At 38.2% G+C, this 27,913-nt stretch overlaps 2 protein-coding genes and 1 long non-coding RNA gene across 6 annotated transcripts; 1 reads left to right on the top strand and 2 right to left on the bottom strand.

Annotated features, from left to right (window-relative positions):
* Window positions 1-6: 6 nt before the first annotated feature.
* mast3a (microtubule associated serine/threonine kinase 3a) lies at window positions 7-15,287 on the bottom strand. 4 transcript variants are annotated; one of them, XM_079451729.1, is made up of 26 exons: window positions 14,769-15,237; window positions 13,337-13,413; window positions 13,017-13,086; window positions 11,946-12,021; window positions 10,715-10,869; window positions 9,730-9,805; window positions 9,337-9,546; window positions 7,853-7,954; window positions 7,567-7,699; window positions 7,395-7,459; window positions 7,214-7,299; window positions 6,556-6,764; window positions 6,321-6,459; window positions 5,497-5,629; window positions 5,152-5,317; window positions 4,963-5,064; window positions 4,721-4,843; window positions 4,533-4,636; window positions 4,259-4,434; window positions 3,744-3,868; window positions 3,456-3,650; window positions 3,002-3,228; window positions 2,747-2,869; window positions 2,515-2,651; window positions 2,223-2,395; window positions 7-2,031 (listed from the first exon to the last, which is right to left on the bottom strand). In XM_079451729.1, exons 1-26 carry the CDS (start codon window positions 14,849-14,851, stop codon window positions 1,259-1,261), a joined length of 4,038 nt encoding a protein of 1,345 aa, XP_079307855.1. In that variant the 5' UTR covers window positions 14,852-15,237; the 3' UTR covers window positions 7-1,258. The 4 variants fall into 4 exon arrangements, with proteins under 4 accessions (XP_079307855.1, XP_079307857.1, XP_079307854.1 ...); XM_079451728.1 differs by having other exon boundaries at window positions 8-2,031; window positions 3,456-3,653; window positions 14,769-15,287; XM_079451731.1 differs by lacking the exons at window positions 13,017-13,086; window positions 13,337-13,413 and having other exon boundaries at window positions 14,769-15,232.
* Window positions 15,288-21,155: 5,868 nt separating this feature from the next.
* On the top strand, window positions 21,156-23,277 carry gdf15 (Growth differentiation factor-15). The gene is made up of 2 exons (XM_079451930.1): window positions 21,156-21,487; window positions 21,711-23,277. The coding sequence occupies exons 1-2, from the start codon at window positions 21,184-21,186 to the stop codon at window positions 22,436-22,438; spliced, it is 1,032 nt and encodes a 343-aa protein (XP_079308056.1). The 5' UTR covers window positions 21,156-21,183; the 3' UTR covers window positions 22,439-23,277.
* Window positions 23,197-25,572, bottom strand: LOC306891562. The gene is made up of 5 exons (XR_013786370.1): window positions 25,443-25,572; window positions 25,179-25,300; window positions 24,902-25,012; window positions 24,657-24,814; window positions 23,197-24,244 (listed from the first exon to the last, which is right to left on the bottom strand). It is a non-coding gene; the product is annotated as an uncharacterized lncRNA (long non-coding RNA).
* Between the last annotated feature and the right edge of the window lie 2,341 nt (window positions 25,573-27,913).

The raw sequence follows: 27,913 nt of genomic DNA, 5'->3' as shown, positions 1-27,913 counted from the left end.
GCACTGAAACCAGAGCAAATCCTGAATTTGCAAGTTGTTTAATGTTTGAATTCCAATCTTTACAAACAGTTGACGGTGAGTGGATTACGTTTAGGAGCCAAGAGTTTTTCATTCAGGCCAAGAAAAACCACCTACAATGCTGCCCTTGAAATAGCTACTACACAGAAATACAAACGAAAAACCACCACAGTACCATGTAAAAGAAAACTAAAAGGTAGCATGTGAATGAGGAAATAGTTCAACACCATTCTTACAAGTCCGACAGGTAGTGCAAGTTAAAATTCACAGATTTGATTGACAGATTGAATTTCATCTTTTTAGTTTTGAACAATAAATCTGAAATTAAATGAATTTAAAGCAAATAGTTACACTGAAAGTTCATGTTACGCACATAACAAAGCCATTTCCATAATTTCTGAATAACTGAACAAGTCAACATTGTAGAAGGACATGCATTGGAATATGAGATTTATTCATTTCATTTTACGCAGCTGTTATGGAAATTTTACACAACTCGGACTATTAAAGACTGAAACGCATAAACACCCCCATTTAAATGTGTTAAGGATTACATAGCTAAAATAAAATATGTTGTGCAACCAGTATATATACAACAGAAACACTGCAATATACGGTTCCAAAACATTACAAAAAAATGACCATTTTGTTCTTTAGCGTAATGAGAACAATTTTAAGTAAACATGATACACAAAAATGCCAACACAGGCCCAATGGCTTCTTGCAAGCCTTTTTTTGGTACTGAGGAACATGGCCACATGCATGTGAGATATGCGAGATGTACATTCATTTTGACAAAAGACCAAAGATAAAAAAAGAAAAAGTTATCCGTCAAAATGTTAAGATGTCAACTAAAATTTCAATGACCATTCATCACATATACATAGAAAAACGTGACAGCAAAAGAACCTCAGCAGGGCCACGTATGTGCAAATTCTTAGAAAGCGGTCCTCCATTATCTTCTTTCTATTACTGCCTCGCAAAACAAGCTACCTTCAATGTAATAAATAAACTCTTCCAAAAGTCTATAAAAGTTCCACGTTCTACCTGAAAAACTTAAAACCAAAGTCAATCCATAAGACCATTTTGGAAAAGACCTTTCGGCAAATGAATGACCTCTACTTACAAATCTTCTCCTATAAACCAAATCTTTCATCCTACCCCTGTCTTTTCTCTGGTTATGCTATCACGGAAGCACCTATTCATCCGAGTCTCACAGTTTTCTGGTCTAAATCTCAGGCTAACACCCCTCATCTTTCTCCCTCTTCTCCTTTAGCGTGGATCCATGCTCACTGGTTTTCTCAGTCATACACTCAGTCTGTGTTTCACCGATCCAAGCTACTTTAAAACGAGGATGAGACTGAACCGGTGTGGATATCATGACCTCTTTTTCAGCAGTGTCATCGAAGCTGACCTCCTGAACTGCCTCCTGCTTTTTAAATGAATCTCGTCTCTCCGTTAGGTTTAGCTTCCTCATAACCACCACCTCCTTTGGGTCCCTGACTCGCTGACCAGCCAGATATATGCCTTGTCTGGCATGGTCACCGACGCAAACAAAACCTGAGGCAATGTCACTCATCTGTGACTCATGTTCTTCCGTCTCACCCTGGGGAACCTCTACAGTGTGCCTTTGAGAGAAGGCCCTTTTGTCTCCATGTTGCCTGTCCGATGAGTGAACCCTGTTCAGTAAAGGCGAACGGGGGGATTCTGTACTGCGGGGACACACCGTCTGTCTTACAATGGTGGGTGGGGACATCATCTTATTATGAAATGAATGCATGCTTTTAGGAATTCCAGTTAGAGATGATGGAGAACACTGTGGAGACAGAGGCTGTGAAGAGGGATTGCAGGCGAGGGGAGAGGGGGGAATACTGTTGCTCTTGCAGCGGCCTGCTTTGCTGTAGCGGAGGCCAATCTTAGATCCCAAAACGTGAAGGGAACTTGGTCTGCTTTGAGGAATTGGCGAATTTGGAGAGCTTGAGCATGGTGAGGAACTTTGTGGTGAATTTGAATCTGTAAAACGAGTTGAAAAACATGCTTTTCATTACATACTGCAATAACAATTTTAAACGTTATTATTTATTTTAATATTTCTTGATTATTTTATATGAGGGATAAAGTTCATGATTTGGGAAAAAACAGCTACCAAAACTGAATAAATCGATACTCTATAGTTACTTTGAAAATAAAGAGATTGTTCATACCACACGACAGATCTGGAACTGGGCTTCTACATGGCGTGTTGGGCCCAGGAGACAAACTTGGAGAATCCGACAAGCTATCATTAGGCGAGTGCTGGAACCCCGCTGAGAAACTGCGACTATTCTGTATCCCTGGGCTGTGTTTGGGCAGCTTTTTCAAAAGGCTGCGTCGTTTGCTAGAAAAAAAACATCACAATATCAAGTTAAGGGTTGAGTTCAATTACAAGCCTCAGTGGGACGCTGAATTTTTTTAAAGTTCTTGAATTAAGAAGATACTACAAAATGTCCTCCTAACCTTTCCTGACCCTCTTTTCGTTTGCTTTTTTTACTGCGTCGGGCCATCTTCCCCTTTGAGCTGGTCTTTCTTGCAGGCCCGGTTTTTATTGAGGTGTTCTCAAGAGGAGTTGTCTGTAGGGTCACTTTACTTCCACTCTACACATTTTTTTAATAAAAAACAATGTCAAGCATCTTTTTCGGCTTATAATGTACTAATAATGTAGTTATAATGTAATTCCAGATTTACTCACTTTCAGTAAAAGCTCCACCACATCAGTGTGTACCAGACCCTGGATAGACTCTCCATTCACATGAGTTATGAGATCACCAGCCCTCAGTCCAGCCTCATGAGCAGGGCTGCCCTCTTCAACACTCTACATAAATGATAGCATACATACATACAGGTCATATACATAGATAATTTAAAGCAAGTGTTTTGATGGTTTGACCCATTTCTATATATATTCATTTTTGACTGTAAATTGCATTTCATCCACTATACTCACCCAGACCATGTGTTGCACTGAATACACATCTGTATCCCCCATGTAGACCCGAATGGCACGGAGCGCGAAGCCATACTTCCTTCCGGAGCTGTGGACGACCACAGGAGGTCGAAGGTTGCTGGCGCTGAGAGAGAGGTCTCGGTTGGGGGAAGAGTCCCGAGATGACGGGTTGGATGAGATGGAGTGCGAGGACATGGGGCTTGTCTGAATCCCACCAGGGATGTCATCTATATGACGATAAAGGAAATCATGACCTCACCAACAGTGTCAACCACCGTGTATCTTTCTGGCACATCCCAAGGTGCAACACAATCTCACCATCAAACTTGGCAATTCCACAATCACTCAGTCCACCTGCTTTACTTGTTTTTGCAGTCACATGAATTTCACTTGGTATCTGTGTGATGGTATCACATGATGGTGCATAGACTGCATGAATGCATTATCTCCATACCTGCTGTTACGATGACGGAAAGGCCAGACACAGACGCAGACTTAGGGACTTTGCACATGAATGGTGATCTTGACTTCTCGGGGGTTTCCTGCTGAAGTCCAAGGTGACGTGGACCCTTGTGGCCCCTGCGATGAGCAGGCCTTGTGCCAGTGGAGTTGCTGCGCAGTCTTATACGCTGAAGATTTGATACGAGTCCTACTGAAAGATAAAATAGTGAGAATTTGCAGATTATTAGCTGCACTTTGATTTAACAAAATGCTTAATAAACTGTAATGTAAAAAATCTTACCTTCATCCTCAGGAAAAGCAAAGTGTGGCATGGCCTCAAGGCTCTGAGTGCTGTTTAAAACTAGAGGACTAGCTCCCCTCTCAGGCTGGGATGAACTGGAGGATGCTCTTGGCCTAGGACTAGGGCTGAATAAGTAAAGATTCAACAATTTTTATAATAAAAAACAGATAATAGCTGCTGTCCGTCTGAAACCTCTTATCTTAGTTTTTGACCAGCAAATGGTAGACGTGTTTTTTTAATGTTATTGAAACTGGTGTATCTGAGACAGTAAATGCATCACAAGTTATGAAGTTAGATTTTTGAGGGGATAATTTGAGGGGTCAAGCAAATAAATCGTTGGAAGAGGATTATATTGTGCAAAGTAACAGTCTTACTTACAGTTTGTTCAGTATATTTGAAATAGGTTAAGTTGGGCACACTGCATTCTATTCATACAATTCATGTGCATTCTGTGCACAATATACAAACTACAAGTACATTTTTAAGATTACATAAGTATGTCTTTTTTTGCTCACCTGCCCCTCTGGCCATCCTGCTTCCCGCCACTGCTTGTCAGCTGTCTGGGGGATTCTCCTGGAGAGAGCAATGAATGACTATCCCATCTGTCTTCCTTCTCTTCACTGCAGCTCCGCTCAGAAGACGACAGGCTCAAGTTGGAGGGAGAAGCCAGATGCTCTGAGCTACTGTAAACCTGATTTAAACAAAGAAAACCCAGATCCTTAATGCATTAAATGATTCATCTGCATAACAACCAAACGCAAAATGCTGGTTTAACATTAGCTGCTTCACCTTGCTGAAGCGGTGCGAGCAGGAGGAGAACTTGATCTCCTGATAGGATTCGTCATCGTTCGTCTCATCGTCTTCTTCAGAGTGGTGGTACCTTTCAGAACGTGCTAAATAGCAAAAGAAAAGAAAGTTGGGTTACGTCTGCATAATATATCAGAGGTCATCATAATAAGAATAAGAGTGCCACCTACTGTCAAAGTAGCTTGTGTCTTCTTCAGTTTCAAGCTGTGGAATGAACTCTGCTTTCTGCCTCAACAGCCCGCTCCAGTCCAGACCATGGAAGAACAAGTGATGTTTGACTTCTGCTGCTCCACCTGTGCATACAACCGATTCAATTGCCAGTCTAAACTAAAAATCTATCATTAAAAAGTGGATATCTTCCTCATCAACGGGAATTTATTAGGGCGAAAAATTGCCTCTTATGAACACGCACCCGTTCCCAAACGCTCCAGAGGACTTTGTCTCAACAGCTTTGTGATAAGGTCTTGAGAATCAGCAGGCAGTGCATCATCACCTTCTGGCCACTCTATTTCATCTGTGAAGTAAGGAATATACACAAACACATTATCATAAACTAGGTTTAGAACAAAGCCCTACTTATAAGCATTGGTTCGATTCTTACCACTGACCACCTGACCAAAGAGCTCTTCTGGTGTGTCTCCAAAGAAAGGGACACAGCCCACCAGGAACTCATACAGAATAATGCCCATGGCCCACCAGTCCACGGGTTTCCCATAACTCTGCCTCAGGATCACCTCCGGTGCAATGTACTCCGGAGTGCCACAGACCTGGAAAACAACATATGCAGTTTAAGATGATCATTTGTTGCAGTTTGTAATAAGAAGAACATCGGGGTGAGTAAATTATAAAATTATTTTATTATTTGCTGAACTTATTTTACATGAACCAACACAATATTTACAGTATTTGATGCGAGTTACTCACGTACAGTATGGTGATGACTGACCTGTTTATCAATGAACTCTCGTGTGTCTTTCTCCATGTGTTCCTCATACATGTTTGTGGTCATATTCATTAAACCGATTTTAGACAAACCGAAGTCAGTCAGTTTGGTGTGCCCCATTGCTGTTATGAGTAAGCTGAAAGAAAAAAACGACACCCAAACCATGAATGCAGTCCCTCAGAGCAGACATATTCACCCCAAAGTCATAGGATTTTTTAAAAGGTGGTTAACAAAATCTCAAAATATTTTGACATTTAATCTATGACAAAGCACAGCCGTTATAACCTGCTCAAGCTTTATCGTGTAACGGTGGTTGCTAACAAGTTGCTAAAAGTGACTACATCTTTTGGCGGGGACGCTAGACGTCATCCCACATATAAATCTCACAACATGGGCACATATAAAATAAAAAACGTGGATGGGGATTCATCCGTGGAGTGATGTCTTACCAGGAAACATGTTTTTAATAAAGTTTGAAAAAAGTTGTCAGAGGCTTGCTGGTTGTGACATTGATATTGAGCGACTGTAGTGTTTATGGTCGTGTTAGTTTTTTACTTTTGCAGATGGTATTAAGGCTTCAAAAAATAAAAAATGTTGTGTTTATTTGCATAGATTATCTTGACAGACAAAAACATGCAAGTATCATAAACCTTTGTTTATCACAGAGCTTCTTTTTTGCAATCTTCCAAAAGTCTATGGGAAAAATGCATAGGCTTTGGGTCGAGGGAAACTTCCAGGTTGGCCTACAAATATACGTCATCCCTGAACCACTCTATATATGCAGAATGTGTAGTCACTGCCGATTCCATCAATCAAGAAGCTCTTACTTGTCAGGTTTGAGATCTCTGTGTACGATGCCATAATTATGAAGATACTCTAGTGCCAGAACTGTCTCCGCAAAGTACATTCTGGCCATGTCCACTGGCAGAGGACCCATATTCTTTAGCAAAGATGCACAGTCTCCACCTGTAAGGTGTAATGTAACATTTCAATGTGTTATTCCTGTTCAGAGAGTAAAAACGATAAATGCAGAATAAATGCAGAAAAGGACTTCTGACTCACCTTCCACATACTCCATGACCATGCAGAGGTGGCGTCGTGTCTCAAAGGAGCAGAACATGCTCACCACAAAGGGGTTCTCTGCAAACGTCAGGATGTCTCGCTCCACAAACACCTGCTGGATCTGGTTCCTCAAGATCAAGTTCTGCCGGTTGATCTTCTTCATTGCAAACCTTTGCCGCGTCCCGCGATGCCGCACCAGGTACACGGCCCTGTGAGTCAACTCATGAATTAGGATCACAGCTGATTGACAGTCGTATGGCACTTTTCCACTGCATAGTACTGCGCGGTACAGCTCTCTTTGGGGGGTTTTCCACTAGGCACAGTACCTAGTACCTGATACTTTTTTTTAGTCCCACCTCAGTTGGGGTACCAAGTGTACTGTACCGATACCAAAATGTGTAGTGTTTACACACAGATCACTGATTTAGGACCCACATTTAACATCAGACATCAACATTACTATATCGCAAACTGTTCAAACAACCCAACAACTCAAGTATTACAATTTGTGTTAAATCTTTATACTGTCCACAAGCCTTTAAAACAGACCAGCGACCAATTTTGGACACTGACTCAACAGCTGAGAACTTCTGATCTACATTAATTCAAAGTTAGCGATTGTGTCAAAGCCATAATTTGGCATTAAGTGTGAATTTACCCATAAGCCCCATTACTGATAAGCTTTATGGTCTCAAAATCTCTTTCCAGGGGTTTTCTTCGAGGCGTTGTGGTTCCAGGACGATTCTAATACAAAACAGGAAACAAAACGCTTACTTGTGAACAGAACAATACAATTTTGTTTTCAACACACTGATTTCATGCCAGGACTGTTTTGGTACCTCTGCAGTGTCATCCAGTTCCCTGCTTGGAGTGCCAGAGTTGTTCTGCTCAAGTTGCACCATTTCTGATTTCAAAGAAAGGAGAACATCAATTGTTAAGTTATTACTTATTATTGCTTGACATTAACATGGACAAAATAATATCTGGATAGAGTATAACATGTTTTTATACCCTCCAGAGGGTCTCGGGTGAGACCGAGTTGGCTGATGATGTATCGGGGGATGTCGGTCTTGATCCCCTGACCAACTTTTGCTTGACCTTCAGCAGCTTCAAGCCGCTGATAAAACTCTTCAGGGTCAAACTCCTGTCAAATAATACAAAAATATGTGTCATAAAATGTCATTAGATTGACAAGGACGATGAATATGTAAATAATTACAAGTACACTAAACAAGTCAGTTTCAACGCAATACATATAATTTCTTTTTGACACAGAACTAGTTAGTCATCATTTTACCAGACATTCCAGAAGTCTTGCTGGCCTGGAAAGAATGATGAGAATCTTCTTCACGAGTTTGGCAATAACAGTCACTTCCTCACTTTCAGAGCGCTCATATGCCTGAGGAAACACACACATACAGAACCAATGCAAATCAACTCGTCGAGGCCAAAACAAAACAACCTTTTTGCATGAAGTTTGGCGGATTTGAACAGAGGCTTAATAACACCCAATATAGCGTGACATGCATCAGATGATGATAGTTTATAAAACTCCTGCTGATGATGACATTTTGGATAAGGAACACATTTAAAGGATTAATTTATCCAAATATGAAAACTTCCAACCCCAAAACCGCATGCTTTCAGAATACAATAGGACCGTTTTTGAAGAATTGGGATTTCCACACAACAATAGTAACAATCCGAAAAGAAAAAAAAAAATGAAGTTCATAAGACTCGGGTTTTATATTCGGAGTCTTTTGATGTCATATGACAACCTTAAGCTTGTGTCAGGAACAAACCCAAATAGAATTTATTATTTCCTACTAATAATTAATTAAGTTCATAACAAGTCATACAGGTTTGAAACAACACGAAATGAACATGAGAACAAGAGCTCATTATCACAGAAATGTTCTTTATCGTGTGAATGAACTACTCAAGAAATGAAGTACACAGTACAACTGGAAACTAAATTTGTTGTACCACAACCTGTTTTTTCTCACTTAATTTGCTCAACCTTTTTCCCTTTCATGACTTCAGAAGCATTAAGCAAAAGCTCTTCAGGGAGACAACACAGTCTCTAACTTGCCATAATTAACCATGTTTCCTTTCCTAGACTGAACAAGACCCTCGGGTACACAAGACCCAGCAGATGACTAGTGAGCAGTTCTACATCACTCATTCCAGCACAACCTCATATGACAACAGGGAATTGGTATGAGGAATGAAGGTTGCCAGTTTATTTTATAACAAAAACACAGGGCCACGTCCTTTTATAGATACACCGCGGGGACTCTCTATATCTCCATTACGTTGCTGCAACAAAGCATTTGCTCAACATCATTTTCAGAGGAAAAAACGAAGGGAATTTCATAATAAATGGAATAACTTCAGCTTCAGGGGTCTTGTGTCTGGAGTCATGAGGCTCTGCGTCAGTTTGTATTAACTGCTCTTAAAGGGATCATTCAAATTCTGTCTTCATTTATTCACCTTCGAGTTGAAAATTTTTACAAATGTATACATTTCTTTGTTCTGATGAACACAGAGAAAAATACTTTGAAGAATGATTGTAACCAAACAGTTTTGGGACCCCATATACAAATATCTTTCTCTGTATTCATCAGAACAAAGAAATGTATACAGATTTGGAACAACTAGAGATTGAGTAATTCATGACAGAATTTTTGGGTGAACTATCCTTTTAAAAATAAGTCAGTAGTTGTGATATTTTGAAAACAAAAACAACAACAAATGCATGATTTATAAATTAGTGTCTACCTCATGCAGCAGATTTTCAATTTTTTCCTGCAGTTCCACGAAGTAGCCAGATGTGATGAGACCCGTCCTAGACTTCTCCAGACAGTCTCGGAGAAGCTCAACCAGCTGGTGCTGAATGAAGCCCAGCACGCCGTCAGCCAGAGGAGGAGCGTTGTCTGGAGAGAAGTCTTCGATCACGGCCAGCAACCTCCCCTCCATCTGAGCCGTGGCCTGTGGGAATGATGAGACGCCGTGAGACTACGTAGGTGACTGCCATTTGTTTTGTCTGGAGCAACAAGGCAGTCAATTTTCCCACAGCCACAATTTTAACCAAGTAAACAACAAATGATGACATTACACCCACCATTGGTCGCGTCCATAATGAAAGATGTTTAAATGTTAAAGCTCGATTACCTTGGGAAAGCGTTCTTTGTAGACGTGATTCATCATCACAATCTCATTATCCAAAGACCCACACGTTCGCCCAGGGCTACAAATTAAGTACATTGTTTAGTTAAAATTACAATACCACTACAGTATTATTCTATTAAACTAATGTGATAGTGGGAAGCTGATCATTTATTATTGAATAAAACACTGTAAATGTTGACCTTACCAATACTACATTCCGTGCATAATTATTAAGTACATTTATTTTCTGAAGCACATTTGACCAATTCCCAACCACACAATCATAATAATTACAATTAATTGTGTATATAATCATTTATAAATCATTTGCAAAGTCTTGAAGTGAAAGACGCTTTATGTTTAGGTGTTCAGAATTATTAGGCACTATTTCTTTTACAGGTATACAGAGTCAAAAAATGCCATTTATAAGGGCAATAATAGAAATTGCAACATTGAGGCATGACCAATGGGGTAGCAAAATGTGCATTGGGTTAGCAGTCAAGCAACAATAGACAAAGAAGAAAACATAGTTTAACAGCAAAAGAATGAAGAATAAGGTGTGAAACCACCAGAAACCCTTTAGCCTCCAGTGTCTCAAAAAGCCTGAGAACCTTGTACTTCAGGAGACTCCAGGAAGGTTGCAGTTCTGGAAAATGGTGGCACTGGAGGCTAAAGGTATCTGGTCAAAATGATTAAATATCACTTAAGAATGATTATACACAATTAATTGTAGTTATTAAGACTGATGTGGTTAGGAATTGGTCAAATGCGCCTGGAAAAAAATATGATCAGAAAATCAATGTCCCTAATAATTATGCACACACTGTATATTACATCAAGTCATTTGTCTACTATCAAATAAACTGCATGCACATGGTTTATAACTAGTAACACATCTGTTGTTGAGTAATTTAATAAAATCTACGAAATATGCAGATGATGTGTCCAAATGTGTCGAGTCAAGCAGATAACTGCTGCTCTGTAATACCTAAGACTTCTTGAGCGACGCCGGAAAGGTAAGGGCTGTCCATCCTCATCTGCCACACTTTCCGAGCTTCTGAAATGCTTGAAGAGGCGATGGAGGTCATCTGGGGTGGGCTGGGAGGGCAGCTGGTGCAAGAGCTCCTGCGAGGAGGAGGAAGACTGGAGTGTGGAGAGAGAGAGAGAGATAACAATCCTAAACATGTGGATTTGTAATAATATGAACACAATATACAGTATTGTATTCTAGTAGCCATCCAAAATGTGCTTCTGGCATAACAAACATGCTACATAGCAAGGCAGATCATATTTGGTTTATGAATTGATGAAAGCTACAGGGCACTTTCCATTCTAGGCAATGGTAATTTAAGGCCAAGCTAAACTCAAATCTCTGATAGAATAAGCATATGACAGGACCAGCGCTTTGAGGAAAGCTGGGAAAAGTTTCACAGCGTCCTTCTGCATAAAGTGTTCACCGAGACTAGATCAATAGGACATTGTTAAACAAGGCTAACCTCATTGCATGAAACATGAATTATTACATTTCAAAACAGAGAAAGGGTCCTTATCTAATGAATCCCCTGAAAATAAATCAATTAAATGTTCCCAACATCCACCACTACTGTGAATGAATCAGGACTGGCCAACAGTATTAAACCTATATTTTAATAAGATTATGGCATTACAGTAACACTGTGAGAAACATTAATATTGAAACCGATCACCCATCCATAAAGCTCTTCCCACTGGCTTACCTATGCTTACCAAAAAGAAAATAAATTGTATAGCTCTGCATAGAAGAATGAAATAAGGTCCAGCACTGACTTATGTTCAAAATATCCATAACCATAAAACAATAAACAAATAAACTATAGAAGTGAATCTAAAGTAAAAGAGAAAAAGTGTAGAGAGCAAGTACAAACATAAGAAACCGATTCAAACTGAATATGTGACTGTAGCTAAAGTGACAACAGTAAAGTTATAATATTGAACAATCCACATTTAGCAAAACCAGCATGTATTTAAACAGAAGTACAGATTAAAATAGACTTTGACAGTAGATGAATAAAGTAAAGAGCAAAAACAATCCTTACACAGACACATTTTATACATGATAAGCTGAAACAGCAGTGTTGTATGCGCTGTTGCAGTTACCGTAGGCTGATCAGTGGAAAAACAGGCTAAGCGAAGGAAAACAAAGAGCATCTTTTCATAATAAATGAGAGTGTCCCACTCACTGAAACAGCAGAACTGGGTGGATTGGTTCCATATCCAGATGAGACCGATGCCACAGACCATCTTCGTGTATCCGCTCTAAAATAGGACAGAGATAGTACGACACTATCACACGTATCCTGGCAAAGAATAGAGTTACTCCACAGAGGTAAGACCAGAGATCAGCCATGTTTATATGAAGTCATTTAACAATCTACTTTATGATATTGACAATAAAACTTAAAACGGAAGTGACAAGTGATATAAAGTCGTTTAAGAGTTTTTTCCTACTAAGCTATGACAATAAGTGACACATTATATTAACAGTTGCTTAGTTCCTATTTCTGAGGTGTAGCCACACCGACACCAAAAACCAAAAAGATTATTATCCCACCTCGTATGTACAGTATGTTAAGTGGCAAACAAGCACTGTAGACTAAATAGGCCAAATAGAGCTTTCCCATGTTCCACACAGAAAATAATAATAAGCATGTCAACTGGTGAAGCATCACAGTCATTAAAATACAAAGAATGTGTTTTGCACTTTTCAGCTGCAAAAAAAAAGAGTGAACTTGTTCACACGGCTCTCACTGCCTGTGAATTTGTTCACAGCCATCAGCATTTTTGCTTTCAGCGTGGACGGCAAAGATGCTGGTCTGAAATCTGAAATATAATGCTTGGTTCTGAAATAGTGTTTTGCAAGGATAATTTAAATTGGGCTAAAAAAAAATTTCATTACAATACATATCTGTGTCACAGGAATCAAGATGTATAAAAACAATTGCCTGTTTTCTGGGCCATTGAGAGATGTTGATAGAGTCCTATCTTTCAGTCGTTTAAAAGAAACTGTACAGACTCATGGCAGCATAAAGTGATGAAGCTACACAATGACTTCACTACTAATGCCAAGCATCCCCAGCACAGCCTTGAGGGCAACTGCAGCAAACAGAAATGTATAGGCCGGCTAGAAAGCCTGCCAGCAGACCACTCTCATTCCATGCTTTAATAGTGTCATTATGAAAGGGCAGGTAGGATGGACTTGAAAATACCAGAGAGTGTCCAAATCTGGACACATTTGTAGTGTGTCGCCTTACCTCCGTATAAACGGGAAATTAACCGATGGACTACTGGAGACATTTCTGGGACTATCCAGTGGACTGCTGCCTGCAGAAAAGACAAGTTTTATGATAAACCTACACAATGTTGGTTTGCAGTGTTATAGGATGCCACAGCAATGCTGTGCTGAGTGGTGTTTACGCAGTAAAATTGCATGCCACTAGCCTATTTAAACAGCGGGTAAGGCTGTGCAAGCATATTGTGCTTGTCTTTGTTTATCAACAATGACAGTGTAAATCAAACATCTGTCATTATCTGATATATATAGCCAGGAGGAAATAGGGGTAATCATAGGTACCTGTTTGGAAGGGAAGGGGTGAGAGTGGCCTTGATAGGGTAGGAGAAGGAGCAAGACTCCTCCTTTTGTTTCGGTTACTGTGGAGAAAAATCTTGATTGTAATTTAAAAAAATACTTTTTCTATCTCCCATCATGAACAAAGCTGTTAAAAACCTTATTATTGGATCACAGCTTATGTGTGTACAAACACATTTCCAAAAAGTGATAGTTCCTCCAAAAATGTAATTTCTTTCCTCACTTACTCATCCTCTTTTCTTTTCAAACCTGTATGACCGACTTTCTAAAGCAGAACCCAACAATATATTATGAAGAATGTTGGTAACTGAACAGCGCAGGCACCCATTCACTTCTACTGTATGGACACAAAACCAATGCCGATGGGGGCCATAACAACATTATTCAAAATATCTTCTTTTGTGTTCTGCTGTGGTAAAACATGTTGCAAATGACAAGAGGATGAGCAAATTTTGACAGGATTTTCAATTTCCGGGCGAACAATCACTTTAAAGGGACTTTTCACCCAACAATTAAAATTCATCATTCACCCCCATGTCATTCGAAACCGGTTTATGTTATATATATATATATATATATATATATATAATAATATATTATTCTATATAACAGATTTTTCACAAATGTCTTATGGAAGGAAAGTCACTCAAGTTTGTAGTAAAATAAGTGTGAGTAAACTATAAAATACTTTTTGGATGAACGGGATCCCTTCCTTAGATACAAGATACAAAAAGTTGTTTATACAGTATAAACTGTCAGTATTTTAAACCATACGTTAATATTAATAATATACATATAATATAAAAATATTATATTGAAAGAATACAAGAAGTTGCTTCCAAGATATGCCCATGTATACTGTATAATATTGCATTTTATTTTCCAGTATATGCCCATATATTTTGTTGCGTAAAGGCGACGTTATTACAATGCAAACTGTTGAATCTTAAAGCTTTGAATGTTTACTTTGTTACCACAGTCTAGCAGATTCACAACCCCTAAACATACTTCAAAGCAAAATGCAACAACAAAATGATGGTTGAAGTGTATCTAAACTGTATGTGTGTTAAACACGAGAATGCGAGTACTCGCCGCCAACACAGGACAATGAACAGCAGACGCTTACAGCCTTGCATGGGCCACGTTTACTGTCGGAAACAAAAACGGGCTGGGTGGAAAAACAGCGTCTACGCTGTCGACAACGGGATAGCCGGAGTTTAAAAGCACTTTTTTAAAAATACAGTCCCGTTTGGGCGTTTCAAATAATCTACTTTCGATAAAACTATCGCGTTTCTTTCTACTGCGTCTGGGTTTTTCCTCAAGTTGCACCAAGTTTGTACATTGCGGCGCAAGCTCGAAGATGAACAGGCTAAATGTATCGCCGTCACAATAGTGATATACCCAAACCTATAGTTACCTCTTGGGTCGTTTCACTAAGCCTCCCGAAACAAACTGACTTTTGTAACTCGGGCACACAGTCCAGTAATTCCGATCAGACATGATGTCGGTGCGTCCGTCTTCTTTATGCCCGCGGTTAACAAATCCTCATCGATGATAAAGCGCAACATTGTAACGAGAGAAAGCAGCGATGGTGAACGCAATTCCCGAACAATCTCCACGTCGACGCGGACTCCATTGCATACGATACGACGGAGTAAGAAAGCGCCTTATGTAAAGCAACACTGATGCCATCATCGCGTTGTTTTTCACATCTGACACATTAGCACATTTCCTTGGGATATGCCATCGTCTGTTAATACTCAAGCCTTGTCGCGGCACCGGTGATTATCCATCGAAGCGCACGTTAGCGGGTTAAGGATGCACTAAAACCACCATAACGATTATAAGTTGAAGGCAACAATAAAAGAATATCGGGTGTGTGGAGTGGAGGAAGCTGTCATAGAGCCTAACTGAAAGAAGGGTCACGGCGTGGTGTGAACGTCACTGTGCCGGGGCCAGTAAACCCGCCTCCTTTTAACGCGCACAGATGTCCCTTCCTAAAGCATTGCAATGCTTTAATATAATACTAAATCCTTTATCATGGGTTTGACGATGGTTTCTGTAGCAAAAGGCAAACATTTATGCCTTTGAGTCTACTCGGGGCATTAGATTGCTTGGGAACTTAGAAGGGCAAAATCATATAAATGTAGGTTACCAAAATATTAAGACAATAGTGAGAAATCTACTTACATATTTCCTCTCCGAGGAAGGCTCAGTTCCTTCTGCAAAGTAATAAAGATTTAGTTAATTTAAGTGAGTAACATTTAAGAGACACAATTATCCAAAGGGTCTGGACTCTTTTATTTTAGAAAAACATCCCCAAAATGCAGCATCTGCCAATATAGCGTTTAATAGAAATGAAGAAGCATGGGCAAGAGAGACCATGAAGCTCATGAGATTCATGGGTGAGCAATTCCAAGGTGACGCACATAATGATATATTCAGTTTGATACGAATCTTAATAACTTAGCAGGCAATCTTTGTGACAGGGCTTTTCAATTCACATGTGTGAGGCATTTAATGTAAGTTTTAAACCAAAGATACATTGTAAGAAACAACTTAGAATGTCAATACCGGGGAGATGAATGTATGACTTGTAATCAACAAATTTATAAAATAAAATATTCTGAACTCAAGCCCAGTTTAAAGGCTACACATGAAAATTGAATTTTGAAATAAAAGTTGTCCTTTTAAACAGCTTTATACATGTTTAGAATGACATAACATGAATTAATAAAAACAAATTACTGTTTAATTGTATTCCTTTAATTTGTGGGAGATGCAGCAATAACTCTATTACAAATACAAACATTCAGGCTAAAAGCGAAGGCTTTCAGCAAAACCATTGATGATGGAGCACAACCCATCTCATTGCTGGGATTCAATACTCAACCCTATTGAAACTGTTTACTTAGTAAGAAGAAGGAGATGTTTGTGTCCTCTCATCCTATTTCAAAAGGGGGTAGCAGTATCTTAGGCGCTTAGTATGTTGGCACGCTGCAAAGGGACCGTCAATGTAGTGCTCTGTGTTGAATGCAGAAAGGCCAAAAACAAAGGTTTTCTTGTGTCTTTTACTTGTTTTGTGCCCAATCTTCCCTAAAGCATGTATATACACTATTTATAAATGAAACAGTTGGCTGTTCTTACTGAATGATGTGTTAAAAAATATGCAACAACAATATATTCACTTGCTTAATTTATTTTACACTGCTTCTTAGGTTGGGCGAGTATATACAAATGTAGCTGTTGGAACACAATGAGACATGTTTTTATCTCAGAGTAACAGGTTTGACCTGACATGCGGAGACAGAACACCAGTCAGTCATTTCTCTCATACCAATTATATTTTTAATGCTATTCAGATTAACATGCAAATTCATTGTGCAAAATACATCTGAAGAGATTGCTCAACGATGGTCAGGAAACCACCAATAGCCTATTGGAGAAAAGGATGAAAGACAAGTCCATTCAATCATACACAGACAGAAGCATAACAATTGCCTTCATCACCATGGCAACAGCCGATGAAACGTGTCGACTGATAAGTTTTGTCATCATGAAACGTGCATTTAATCAACAGCAATGGCTAATTCTCCACCAATGTTACAATATCAAACACACACGTTCGTTTTATCGAATTATCAATGTTGGCATAAATCCGATCGACATAGATGATGCTCTTTTAAGGTGTGACAAAAAGGAGCGTTTATTTACAAACACACGCCAGCCTCTTACGCCTTTTTTAAAACAATATAAATCACATATGCAAATGTGTCGATTCATAACAATCCGAACTAAACTGTCTTAATGGAGTTTTTCGTCTTCTTTATAACCATAGACATTGCCCTTTTGTTTTACAAGCCACTATTTTCAAACTTAAAATGCTGCCGTCCGTTTCAACATTGTAAAAATCTTACCTGAAGACCACGTCGTCTCAGTATATTTGGTACCTCCATCATGAAGACAGTGTCTATGTTTACGTCTGCAGCTCATCAGACAACTAACCCCTTTCCTCACCCGAGTCTCCCTCAAACACTGGTGTCACCTGACCATGGGAATATCTGTAATCGACCAATCAAATAACGGATGTGTTTAATTGAAGCGAAATTTCAGTAAACGAGGGTTTTGAGCTCAGTGAACTAGAGTGAATGTAAATGCTAATTTAATTATTATTCCGCCAACCTAATTCTGATCGTTTTCAAATCATCTTCATTTAATGACAACACATTTAAAGGGACTCTGTGTTTAGTCTTTTTATTTTGTTTAATATAAAAATAATTTAGCTTTGAGGGGATACACCTAAAAATAAATATTTCGTAATTGATTCAACCTAACATCATTTTAAACATGTATTCTTCTGCAGAACAAACACACACAAAATATATTTTGAAGAACGCCGATAACCGAACAACACCCCCACGGACTTGTATTGGCACAAAACCACTGAGACATTTCTTAAAATATGATTTCATGTTTTGTGTTCCAGAGAAGAGTCATATACAAATTTTGAACGACATGACGGTGAAAAAATCACAACTATGTGCTTTGAAGGTTCATATGGGTCATTTGCAGCCAAATCCTATCTCTGCCACGAGGGTTAACAATTACAGCATGTTGGAATCTATTTGTGGGACATTTTCATTTATGTTTAAAGTATTCAAGTTTCATGTATACCATTTTTGGCTTTAATATTTTAATAAATAGTATCAAACATTTCCTTCAGAGAAATGATACAATGATTTGGGAAGCCTGGCACTGTCGGTCATGTGGGATACCCAGCGCTGATTGATTAATGCCTGTCACCATGTGTCACCACAATCCTTTGATGTAACAATGGAACATTGATTTAAACAATGTTGCAATACTGCATGAATCCCTTTTTGTTCCCCTTTGCTCTGCTTTTATGCATCCAGTGATATTCCTTTGTTTACAAGTCGTATAATGTGGACTAGTTTATTCACAGTCAAATGATTTTAAACACAAATGAATACAGTTTACTTGACAGTTTCTTTTAGTGTTTCTATAGTCATTTCTTTATTCATTTCTGTTTAGTTCTTTATTGTGGGAATGATAGGAGATGCGTCTTTTTGTCCTTTCATATTAGAGTGTGTACCTGATGTGTTCCTGGAGCAAATGTTGTTCATAGCCAGCTATACACCCTGAGCTCTTCTGTGCCCAGTTTCCACCCCAATGGCATAATTACATTTCTGGTGTACACCAAATGTATGGATTTTGTCTAGAGTGACCCATTACACTTTAGCAGTGATGTGGGATTTTGTGAACGTATAAATATATTTACATTTTGGAATGATATTGTTACATTTTACTATATAAAATATAGCATGTCATCCTTTTTCCTCAAATCGAATTCAATAACACAAGCAGTTTCTGCCAATCTCATATTAAGCTTGAGTACCTATAGAGTAGAATTGCATACTTTGTATCTTCGAAGAGTATTTAGTTTGATCACATTGTGGTTGAAGCGTGAGCGGGCTTTCGCTTTGCCGTGGGCGTGCTTTATAGAGAGAATTGCCCAATAAGGGACTAAAAAAAGTTGTTACGAAACGGATTTTCATGTTTGAAAAAGGTTTCTGAAACTTCTGAATCTTGGCCTGAATCCTTCACTCTGCCATTGGATCCAAGATTTCCACCTCAGGAAGTTAAAGTAGGCCAGTTCACCTCCAACTCCTTAACCTTGAGCGTAGGCGCGCCACAGGGCTGCGTCCTGCGTCCTCTACTCTCTCTACTCACATGACTGCGTGTCTTCTCTAAGCTCCACTCTAATTATCAAATTTGCTGATGATATGGTGTTTCCGGTCCTTATTTTCAACAGTAACGAGTGTTTTTACATCTCAGTGTGGTATGGGAACAGCTCCAGCCAAGACGGCAAAGCCCAGCAGAGAGTTGTGCGCTAAGCTGAGCGCATCTCAGGGTCTGCTCTACCATCCTGCAAGACATCTTCCTCAAACGCTGCAAAAGCAGAGCAGCAAAAATTATAAAAGACTTCAACCACCCAGGTAACTGCCTTTTTAACTTACTGCCATCTGGTAAGCGCTTCCGTAGACCGATGGCCAAAACAGAGAGACTAGGATACACAATTTCCCCCAGGCCATCAGGCTCCAAAACATAATATGACCTCACTCATTGCATTCTCAGAACATTCAACATCCAATATAGTGACTTTTTGTTGCTGCTAAGTAACCACCTTATGTTACTATCTGTTTGCACATTCTCTTGCACATTCCTGCTCATCAAAATATTGACAGTTTACTTCCATCATAGACTATATAAACCTTTATCTTTATATTGTTTCTATTTTTTTGTTAGTAATTTTGTTTATTAGTTTGTCTTTTGAGCTGATCCGACCTACATTTCACTGCTGGTTGTATATTCTCTATATAACTTTGTATGTGACCAATTAAATCTTGAATCTTTTGCTGTTCTCCACTACAGCCACTAGGGGGACTCAATGACTCAAATGACTTCGTTAGTTTTCATGATGACGCCATCGGAATGTCTGGTCAATCGTTCCTCTTTATCAGTCACTTTTCTTATCTTTAACTTCATAACCGAGATTTGCGTCACTGTTGCTACCTTAGATTTACAAATTTATCTGCTTTATTTATATAGCCTTATGTATAGACACATGGAGAACAGCTAGACAAACATTTGATTCCCTTCAAATAATTGTCTAATTGTGGACAATATCACAATATTTCTATTTTAGTTTTCTTAATCAGATGAGTTTAAAATAATGTTTAGTGTTTTGTAATGTAGTATATATAAACTATAAATTATAAACTAGATGCATTTGACAATTCTGTGTGTTCTAAATACCCAAATAATTGTTTTAACCTGTGGCAATAACAACAACCAAGAAGACTTTCAAAATGACTGAAAATGATGGAATGAAAAAAAAACCTTTAGGCAATAGTTTATATTTAGTCTGTTGTTCTTCCTAAGGCATAAGGTTATTCCTAAAATACATTCATTAAAGGTGTGTCTCATTTTCTTAAACTTCTTTTGTTTGGCCAAAAGATTACTCAACATTGCTCTCTTAGATTTCTGAGGGGATGAATGCTTCAGTGTTTGTCCGAAGCATACCTCATACCTAAACCCTTTAACACACTTTTTTTCTACAAAAGAAAGAGTCATCTGAGCATGTGACACTCCACACGTGACAGGCAGGTTTCAGCATTAATGCAAATTACTGTATCATTATCAAATTTGGCTAGTATTTCATAATTTTACCACTGTTTGTGGCCTTGTTGTGCTTCTGTACTTAGCACCATGTGTAAACAAACATTGTGTTGACACAAAACTAGAAAATAAAAATAATTTACAAAATGAGCTTAGTGGAATAGAGACCACACGGTCCTTGATAAACCCATATTTAGAGTCAGTGAAGTGATTATGCTTTGAAGATAATAGATGTTAAAGTTTACAAACCCAACTTTCGTCAACTTCACAGTGTACTATATACAGTAGATATAACGTGGACTGCATAGTTTCCTATCCTTAAGTCATCTTCCATGACTCCATATTGCTTGCTGTTACATCATGCTCTTTTTACATAATTACTGAATATTTCGCTTTGCAATATTAAACTTGACTTTAATTTACTTGTATTTGTATGGGTAGTATTTTAACATTATTTCTGATATTCTTTTGATATGATGTCATGGTGAAGGTAATATTCTTGGAATTGCAGTTTGAAGTGTAGGAGTACAGGAGCGATTGTCATTGGTGGGGCGGGGCCAGTCGAGCTTTAAATAGAAGCATGCTTGGAATTTCATTCATAGCATCAACCAACAGCACAAACAAGAAGAACCATGCAGAATTTAGTAGCACTTTACTTTCTCCTTTCTGTCTGGGTTGTATTTTTTAATTCTTGTCTTGGAGAGGAGAATGAAGAAACATACAGAGCCCTACAGCTCGAGGCTCTGAAAGCGAGTATTCTAGAGTTCCTGGGACTGGACGCTCCACCTGGAGCTGGTGAAAAAGCTTCTCATCAGGACCTGGTTAGGATGTTTCATCAGTACAGGAGAATACGACAACTGCTTAGAGGAAACTCCACACAAGAAGAGAAGCTTCAGGGGAGAACAAGAGCCTCCACAGTGCTTTTTCCCACCACAGGTAACCACACATTAAAGTGTTATTATGAAATTATAAGTAATTATGTAAATTATTTTTCTTTTTTATGTGTGGAAAAAAAAAACTTTGAGCTAAACTTCACTCTGAAAAATGCTTGGTTCAAAAAAGCACAAACCCTTACTTGCTTTAATTCACTTAAAAAGTTAAACACACATTTTTAAACTTTGATTTGTGTTTTTACAAATATTTTTGATTGTCATAACAGTTGAGCCGCTTAATTCTACGGATTTAAAGCAACAATGGTTGAGAGTTGCCTTCCACAAGGACTCCCGCACCAACAATGGACTGGCTCTTAAACAAGCAAGACTGCGCATTCACAGACCACACAGGCATAAAACTTCAAACAGACCATGGCTTACAAAGAATATTCTGGTTAGAATGCACAAACCCTCTGGTTTTCAGACAGAGGCTGTATTTCGCACAAAAGACTTGACTACACAGGACATTATGTTGGATTTAACAGGTGTGGTTGAGAAGTGGCTCAAAGACAGCAGTGCTGAGCTTTTAGTGGTTGAAATTTGCCTCAAAAAACAAGCACTACATGCTAAATCCACACCACGCCTTAGTTTAAGACTTAACCAAGCAGCGAAGAGGGTCAGGAGAGCTCTGACTGCTGAGGATGATGAAGATCAATGCAGGAGAAGGTCCCTAAACGTTTCTTTTAAAGATATTGGCTGGTCAGACTGGATCATCGCTCCTTCGGGCTACACGATGCACTACTGTGATGGTTCGTGCCCGCATAATTACAAACCCGCAAGTATGCACACTCAGGTAAAGTCCCGTCTATATCTCATGTCCAAGGGGACGGCGCCTCGACCCTGCTGCGTACCAGCAAGCTATGAACCAATGGTTCTAATGCATTATGACAGTCGTGGAAAGTTAAAGCTCACACCCTTCAATGATTTGATAGTCAGCGAATGCTACTGTGCATGAATTGGATTGGAACAACGTGACATGAAACATAATAAACTGTAAAGAGCACATTTGGTAACATTCTTTACATTAATGAAATGCATTTGGTTTAAACGTAAGCCAAATGCCAGGGGCCAAATGCCTACATTGAAATGTTGAAAGGTTAATGTTTGTTTGAATGCTTTGAATACTGGAAATATTTATTGTCATTTATTTGGAAAGTTTTTAAACATGTTGCGAGTTTGAATAATAACTTTCTGTATTTTACATAGAACATATTTCCCTTGAAGGAAATAGTGATTGAAATAACGAGTTAAAAGCAATTCTTGACTGAAAGTTGAAAAATGAATGTCCTCATATAAAGTATTGGTTTTACATAAACCAATGCTCTGCATTTGCATTAAAATGACTACCTCAATTTTCTTGCCCATCCTATTCAATAGGAGAGAATAGATCATAAGTATGAGTCATCTGTGTGTGACTCACTCTTATCATGTTTTGTGGATGCACACTTTTGCACTTATGGCTTTAAGAATGGATATAACCTTTCAAATATTCCCTTTACAATATTTGCTCAATTGCAGATAATATCACAAGGTCAGGTGTTGCCATAAACAAACTCCTTGAAACCAGACGTAACTGCTATACATCGGCCTTGACCAGAGAGTCAACGGTCTCTAAAACAAACACATGAGAGAAGAGAGCTACACGACACATCAATGACTCAGTATTTCAATACTTACTATGTCACTGTGCCCCATAAACATTGGTCGATGTTTGTCTCTGCAGGATTTTATTGACTCAAAATATTTTTTATTATCTGATATGCTTTATTACAAAATAAAATTATTTCCCTAGACAATAAAATATGATTTTGACCTTATACTTTATCCTTTATACATTGTATTACAACAGCTTTAAAAATAATGTCCACCTTAGGCATCAGTACACTTAAAGTGGGTAAATGTAATAAAAAATGGAGACATAATTAAAAAAAGAAAGGGTTTACTTTGTACTTTTTGGCTTGAGTAGATGTGTTACTAACTACAGTATATTCTAAACAAAATTCATGTCACGCATTGACAGACAAACAGGTTAAGCAGCAATTTATAGAAACCAGATATTACAAATGACAAACAAATTTCTGCCTGTAACACTTCTCAAGATTCTTATACAGAAAACCTCCTTATTTGCTCATGTTCCTTATATTTTATTTGCGGTTGTGAAAGTAGAACGGACATGTTCAGCTGTTTTGAAGATCCTTATAGAGTTCTTTGACCTTTCAGAGTTCTGATCTTCCCATGAGTCTAACTAAATTCACTGCTGACATAAAGATCAAAAGGCATGTTTAATAATGGCATAGGTGTTATGGTCACCTAAACAGATAAACTTGATATTAGATTTTGTTTGCAAAATGTGTCCTTTTATGTTTCATTTAAAAATGAAAATTTTTATTTGTGTAAGGCTTGGTGTTTATTTTTAACGTCTTAATTATTATGTTTTCTTGTTTAACCCGTTTTGTCACTAAACTGAATTAAAGTGGCCCATGTTGTACCAGGGCATTTTATGAATCACGTGGGTTCAAATATTCTTGGATAAAATATGACGATTTTTAAACCCTCTGTGAAGCATTTAGTCTTGTTTGACATCATGCTATAAATTACTGTATCGACACTTTCAGGATTAAAACTGAACATCCGTATCCATTTTTAAACATCTGGCACGATGTACAGATCTTCAGAGTACTCCGGGTTTGGCTGGAAAATGACAGGATCATTACTGTAGATTGCCTCATTTGAATCACACTGAAGGTACACATCATGGGGTCTAAATTAGATAAAAAATTAAAATTCAGTCCTCTGATATGTGGATGCAAAAATATCACTATCAATCTCTCCATATGGCATTAAAATACTCACATTAAGACAATCATTTTCGGTATTTTACAACTCTGTGACTGTTATCTCTCAATATAATATTGCGGAAAAACAGAAACTCCTATCATGCAACAGTTTGAAATGCTAAAATACCTGGGAAAAGACTGTTATACCACTATTGCAACACATTCACGATGTCACAGTGAGCTTGCAAAACTGTAAGCAAATAACCCTAAATAGGAAATGCTGTTTTTGCTTCATATACTTTAATATTAAAAGTATTATACATAATACCCCCTTCACCTAGATTCTCATGATCTCCATTTCTGAAGTTTAGGAATGACTTGTACTTTGCACTTTACCTGTGGATGTCCTCAGTTTGTACAGCACTTTCGTGAGGAGCAGACTGGCTCCTTTGAAAGTTCTCATAGATTGGGCTCATCGGTGGGGGCTGAAGTCCTCCAGCGTATCCACTGTAAGGAGACTCTCTGGCTTTAGCATCATGGCTCTTATCTTGGCTCTGTAGTTTATTAGATACTTCAATATCAACTGCTTGTCTGCGGCGAAACCAGAAAATAGCCACTATCCCCACTATCAGTAAACTCACGAATAATATCGGCAAACCGACACCAAGTCCAAGCAATGATTTGTTGTCATAGTATTCTACAATCCCTGTAGAATTAGCTTCAGGTACATGACTTTCATCAATAGGCGTGGTCTAAAAAATAAAGATGGTATTGTATTTATAATCAAACATTTACATCAATTCTGAGACAGAAGTGAAAGTCTGATATATACACTGGAATTCATAACATAAAAACAGAATTATAGTAACTTAAGTTAACCTAATGTAATTAAATTGTAAATCATAAAAATAACCTTACCATGATGTAGCTTTATCACCTGTCTATATCAAGGCAGTTAGCAGATGGATGAGCTGCCGTTAAAAGTTTCTTTTGGCTGAAAGTTCTTCAAAGTTCCTCTTTCAATACAACAGTCATGCAACCTGGAAATTCACACCCCAAACAATCATTCTTCCTGTGCTTCGATCTTAACGTCCAGTAAATAGCTTTCATTTGCTATAAAAATACGCTAATGTGGTTGAATTTATAAAAAGATAAAACAGATCATAGTTGAATGTTACCTACTCTCAAAGTAGTCTTGTTTCATCTTCAGCTCAACCTCATAAAAAAATCTCACTGTTTTTTCAGATGGTGTGGTTAACACTGATAGACATTTCAGACATCCTCTATGTAAAGTAGGAACTTAGTTATGCTGACACTGCAAGACAAAGTCTTAAAAGTAAGAAAAGCAAGTAAAAGTAGTTTTTGCTTACAGTTTACAGATTTAATTGTAGGATTAGTGTACACTGTGCGCGTGCCAAAAGAGGGTAAAATAAAAACCCTTTTCAATGTCAGTAAAAAGAGTTGAAATCTCTGCCTTGATCACGTGTGAACATCTCCCCCTGCTGTTAAAAACTGTGCACCTGCATCTAAATTAACCTCTATGTTTGCATGATTGTTTATTTTTGGTAGTGGACTGAGTGCAATGATGCGCAGTGAAACTATTTTGGAAAGAATTACATCATTTTACAGTGGTAAATCATTTACCATTATTTTAGCTTACCCGGTAAAAGCATATCAAAATGATGTTCAGGGGTTAAATTCCAGGAGAGCCAACTGATAACGTGTGCCTGAATGCAGTAGATTTCGCTTTGAAAAAAATGGTATAAAATATAAAAGATTTTACATCAGTTTCCAGTGAAAAAAACACTAAATTCTCATTTGGGCCTAATTGTAAATTGCTTTTTACATTGCTCTTGTTTTTTGCACTGTGTATTTAGCAGGTCAAACAAAACAAACAGTTACTTTTATACTATAAGTCAAATAAACAGCAGCTGTACAGGTTCTTCTGTATATTGGTAGCTATACAACAGGTTTAAGGACCAGTGTGTAATTTTTTGGAGGATCTATTGAACGAAATGCTATATAATATACATAACTATGTCTTCAGAGGTGTATAAAGACCTTACATATTGAAGCTATTTCTATCTACATACACCGCAACCCTTGCATCGACTTTACGATTTTTTTTCTACAATAATGCTGAACAGACAAAGTGCTCAACAGCGCACGTTTCGTAAATATATTATCTTCTTCTGCAAAGAAGTGAAAACATGACATCTTAGTTCTGTGTCAGCCACCGTAGTGCTTCAAACTTGAGGGGAGAGGGGTGGAGTGAGCCATTAGCTGCAATTTACAACCTCACCTCTAGATGGTGCTTAAATGACACAATGGTCCTTTAAGGCTTATAACTGCTACAAGATCCACAGAAATAACTAAACTTCTAATTTAGCTAAAGGCAGAGTAGATCATTTTGAAAAGGCTAATGTTTCCCTGCTAGCAGTGCAATCATACGATTCCTCCCTCTCGCGAATCACCATCCAAAGCCACGCCTCCTCAAAAACACATGCGCGTACACAGAGCAGAAGCTGTTGGATCGGTTCCAATGAAGTCATGTCCCATTCACCGGTGAGAAAACATTACAGTACAAAGTGAGTTACATTACTACAATAACGAACATCTCCAGGTATCTGCACTCTGTCCACCATTGTCCTACTGCCGGCACATCGCACATGAGCGCGCTGATGACGTATGACGTCTGTGTGAACAGGGTGAGCAGTGGGATGCATAATACGATGACTGACAATATACACGACGTAGGATTGCCTACTCTACATTTAAGAGACTGTCTGCATCCTGAGCATGGGTGTAAAGTCATGGTCTGTTGGCTGCTGAAAGGAAAAGCTGTGAAACGTGCCACACATGTTGTGAAACAATTAGCCTATTGTTATTCTAGGCTATCTTAAACACAGCTTCTCTATTTCTCCATTAAATCACTCTTTTACAACAGCACCCAGTACATGCTGTGAATGGCTTCCCTCCACACATTACAATGTTTAGTTTGATCCTCATGTTCTCTATGGGGTCAGAGAAATACAAAGACCCTTTAAAGGACGTGTGTCATTTTTGAGAGAAATGCAATATCATATACATAACTATGTCTTCATATACATAACTACCCTACAAGTAATGTTTTTTAACCTTAGAATGAGCTATCTGCATACACTGCGGGTCCCCTTGCATGGAATTCACCATGTTGTTTCTACAGTAGCCCTAAACAGACAAACTGCTCTTAGCGTTTCATAAATACGTTATCTCTTTCGAGAAGGAAACGTGACGACCATTTATAAAAACTAGACCTGCTGGATTGTAAGTCAATGATGCCGCCATATTGGTCGTGGCAACATTTCCATACAAGTGTAGCTGCAGTTTTTCTGGATATATATATATATATATTTATCAACAGATTTCAATATCATGGACTTAAGCAGAGTACAGAAACGTTTTGTCTTCATGTATCAAAGGTAAGACATTTGAAAAAAACATTTATTATCATAAGAAATGAATCAGACTCACGCTTGTGTCACCATTTTGCTTTTTATTTGATTAATTATTGTGCAGACGCCACTAATGTGTTATATTTTAAGGTAGATTAAATGTACATGATCAGAATACAGCTCGTTCATTTGAAATATTAGGAAAATTGAAATGGCTAG

The sequence above is a fragment of the Barbatula barbatula genome (genome assembly GCF_947034865.1).
Source record: "Barbatula barbatula genome assembly, chromosome: 3".
In the NCBI taxonomy this organism is placed as follows: domain Eukaryota; kingdom Metazoa; phylum Chordata; class Actinopteri; order Cypriniformes; family Nemacheilidae; genus Barbatula; species Barbatula barbatula.
The sequence above is the reverse complement of the archived record's forward strand: the minus strand, read 5'-3'. Positions and strand labels throughout refer to the sequence as shown.

Coding starts and splice junctions, on each gene's coding strand:
- mast3a (XM_079451728.1), bottom strand. CDS start 14,851: ATGTCTGATCGGAATTACTGGACTGTGTGCCCGAGTTACAAAAGTCAG. Junction 6,765..7,213: donor ATCAGTAATGGGGCTTATGG/GTAAATTCACAC, acceptor GTTGACTCACAG/GGCCGTGTACCTGGTGCGGC. Junction 2,870..3,001: donor CAGTGCAACACATGGTCTGG/GTGAGTATAGTG, acceptor TCATTTATGTAG/AGTGTTGAAGAGGGCAGCCC.
- gdf15 (XM_079451930.1), top strand. CDS start 21,184: ATGCAGAATTTAGTAGCACTTTACTTTCTCCTTTCTGTCTGGGTTGTA. Junction 21,488..21,710: donor AGTGCTTTTTCCCACCACAG/GTAACCACACAT, acceptor TTGTCATAACAG/TTGAGCCGCTTAATTCTACG.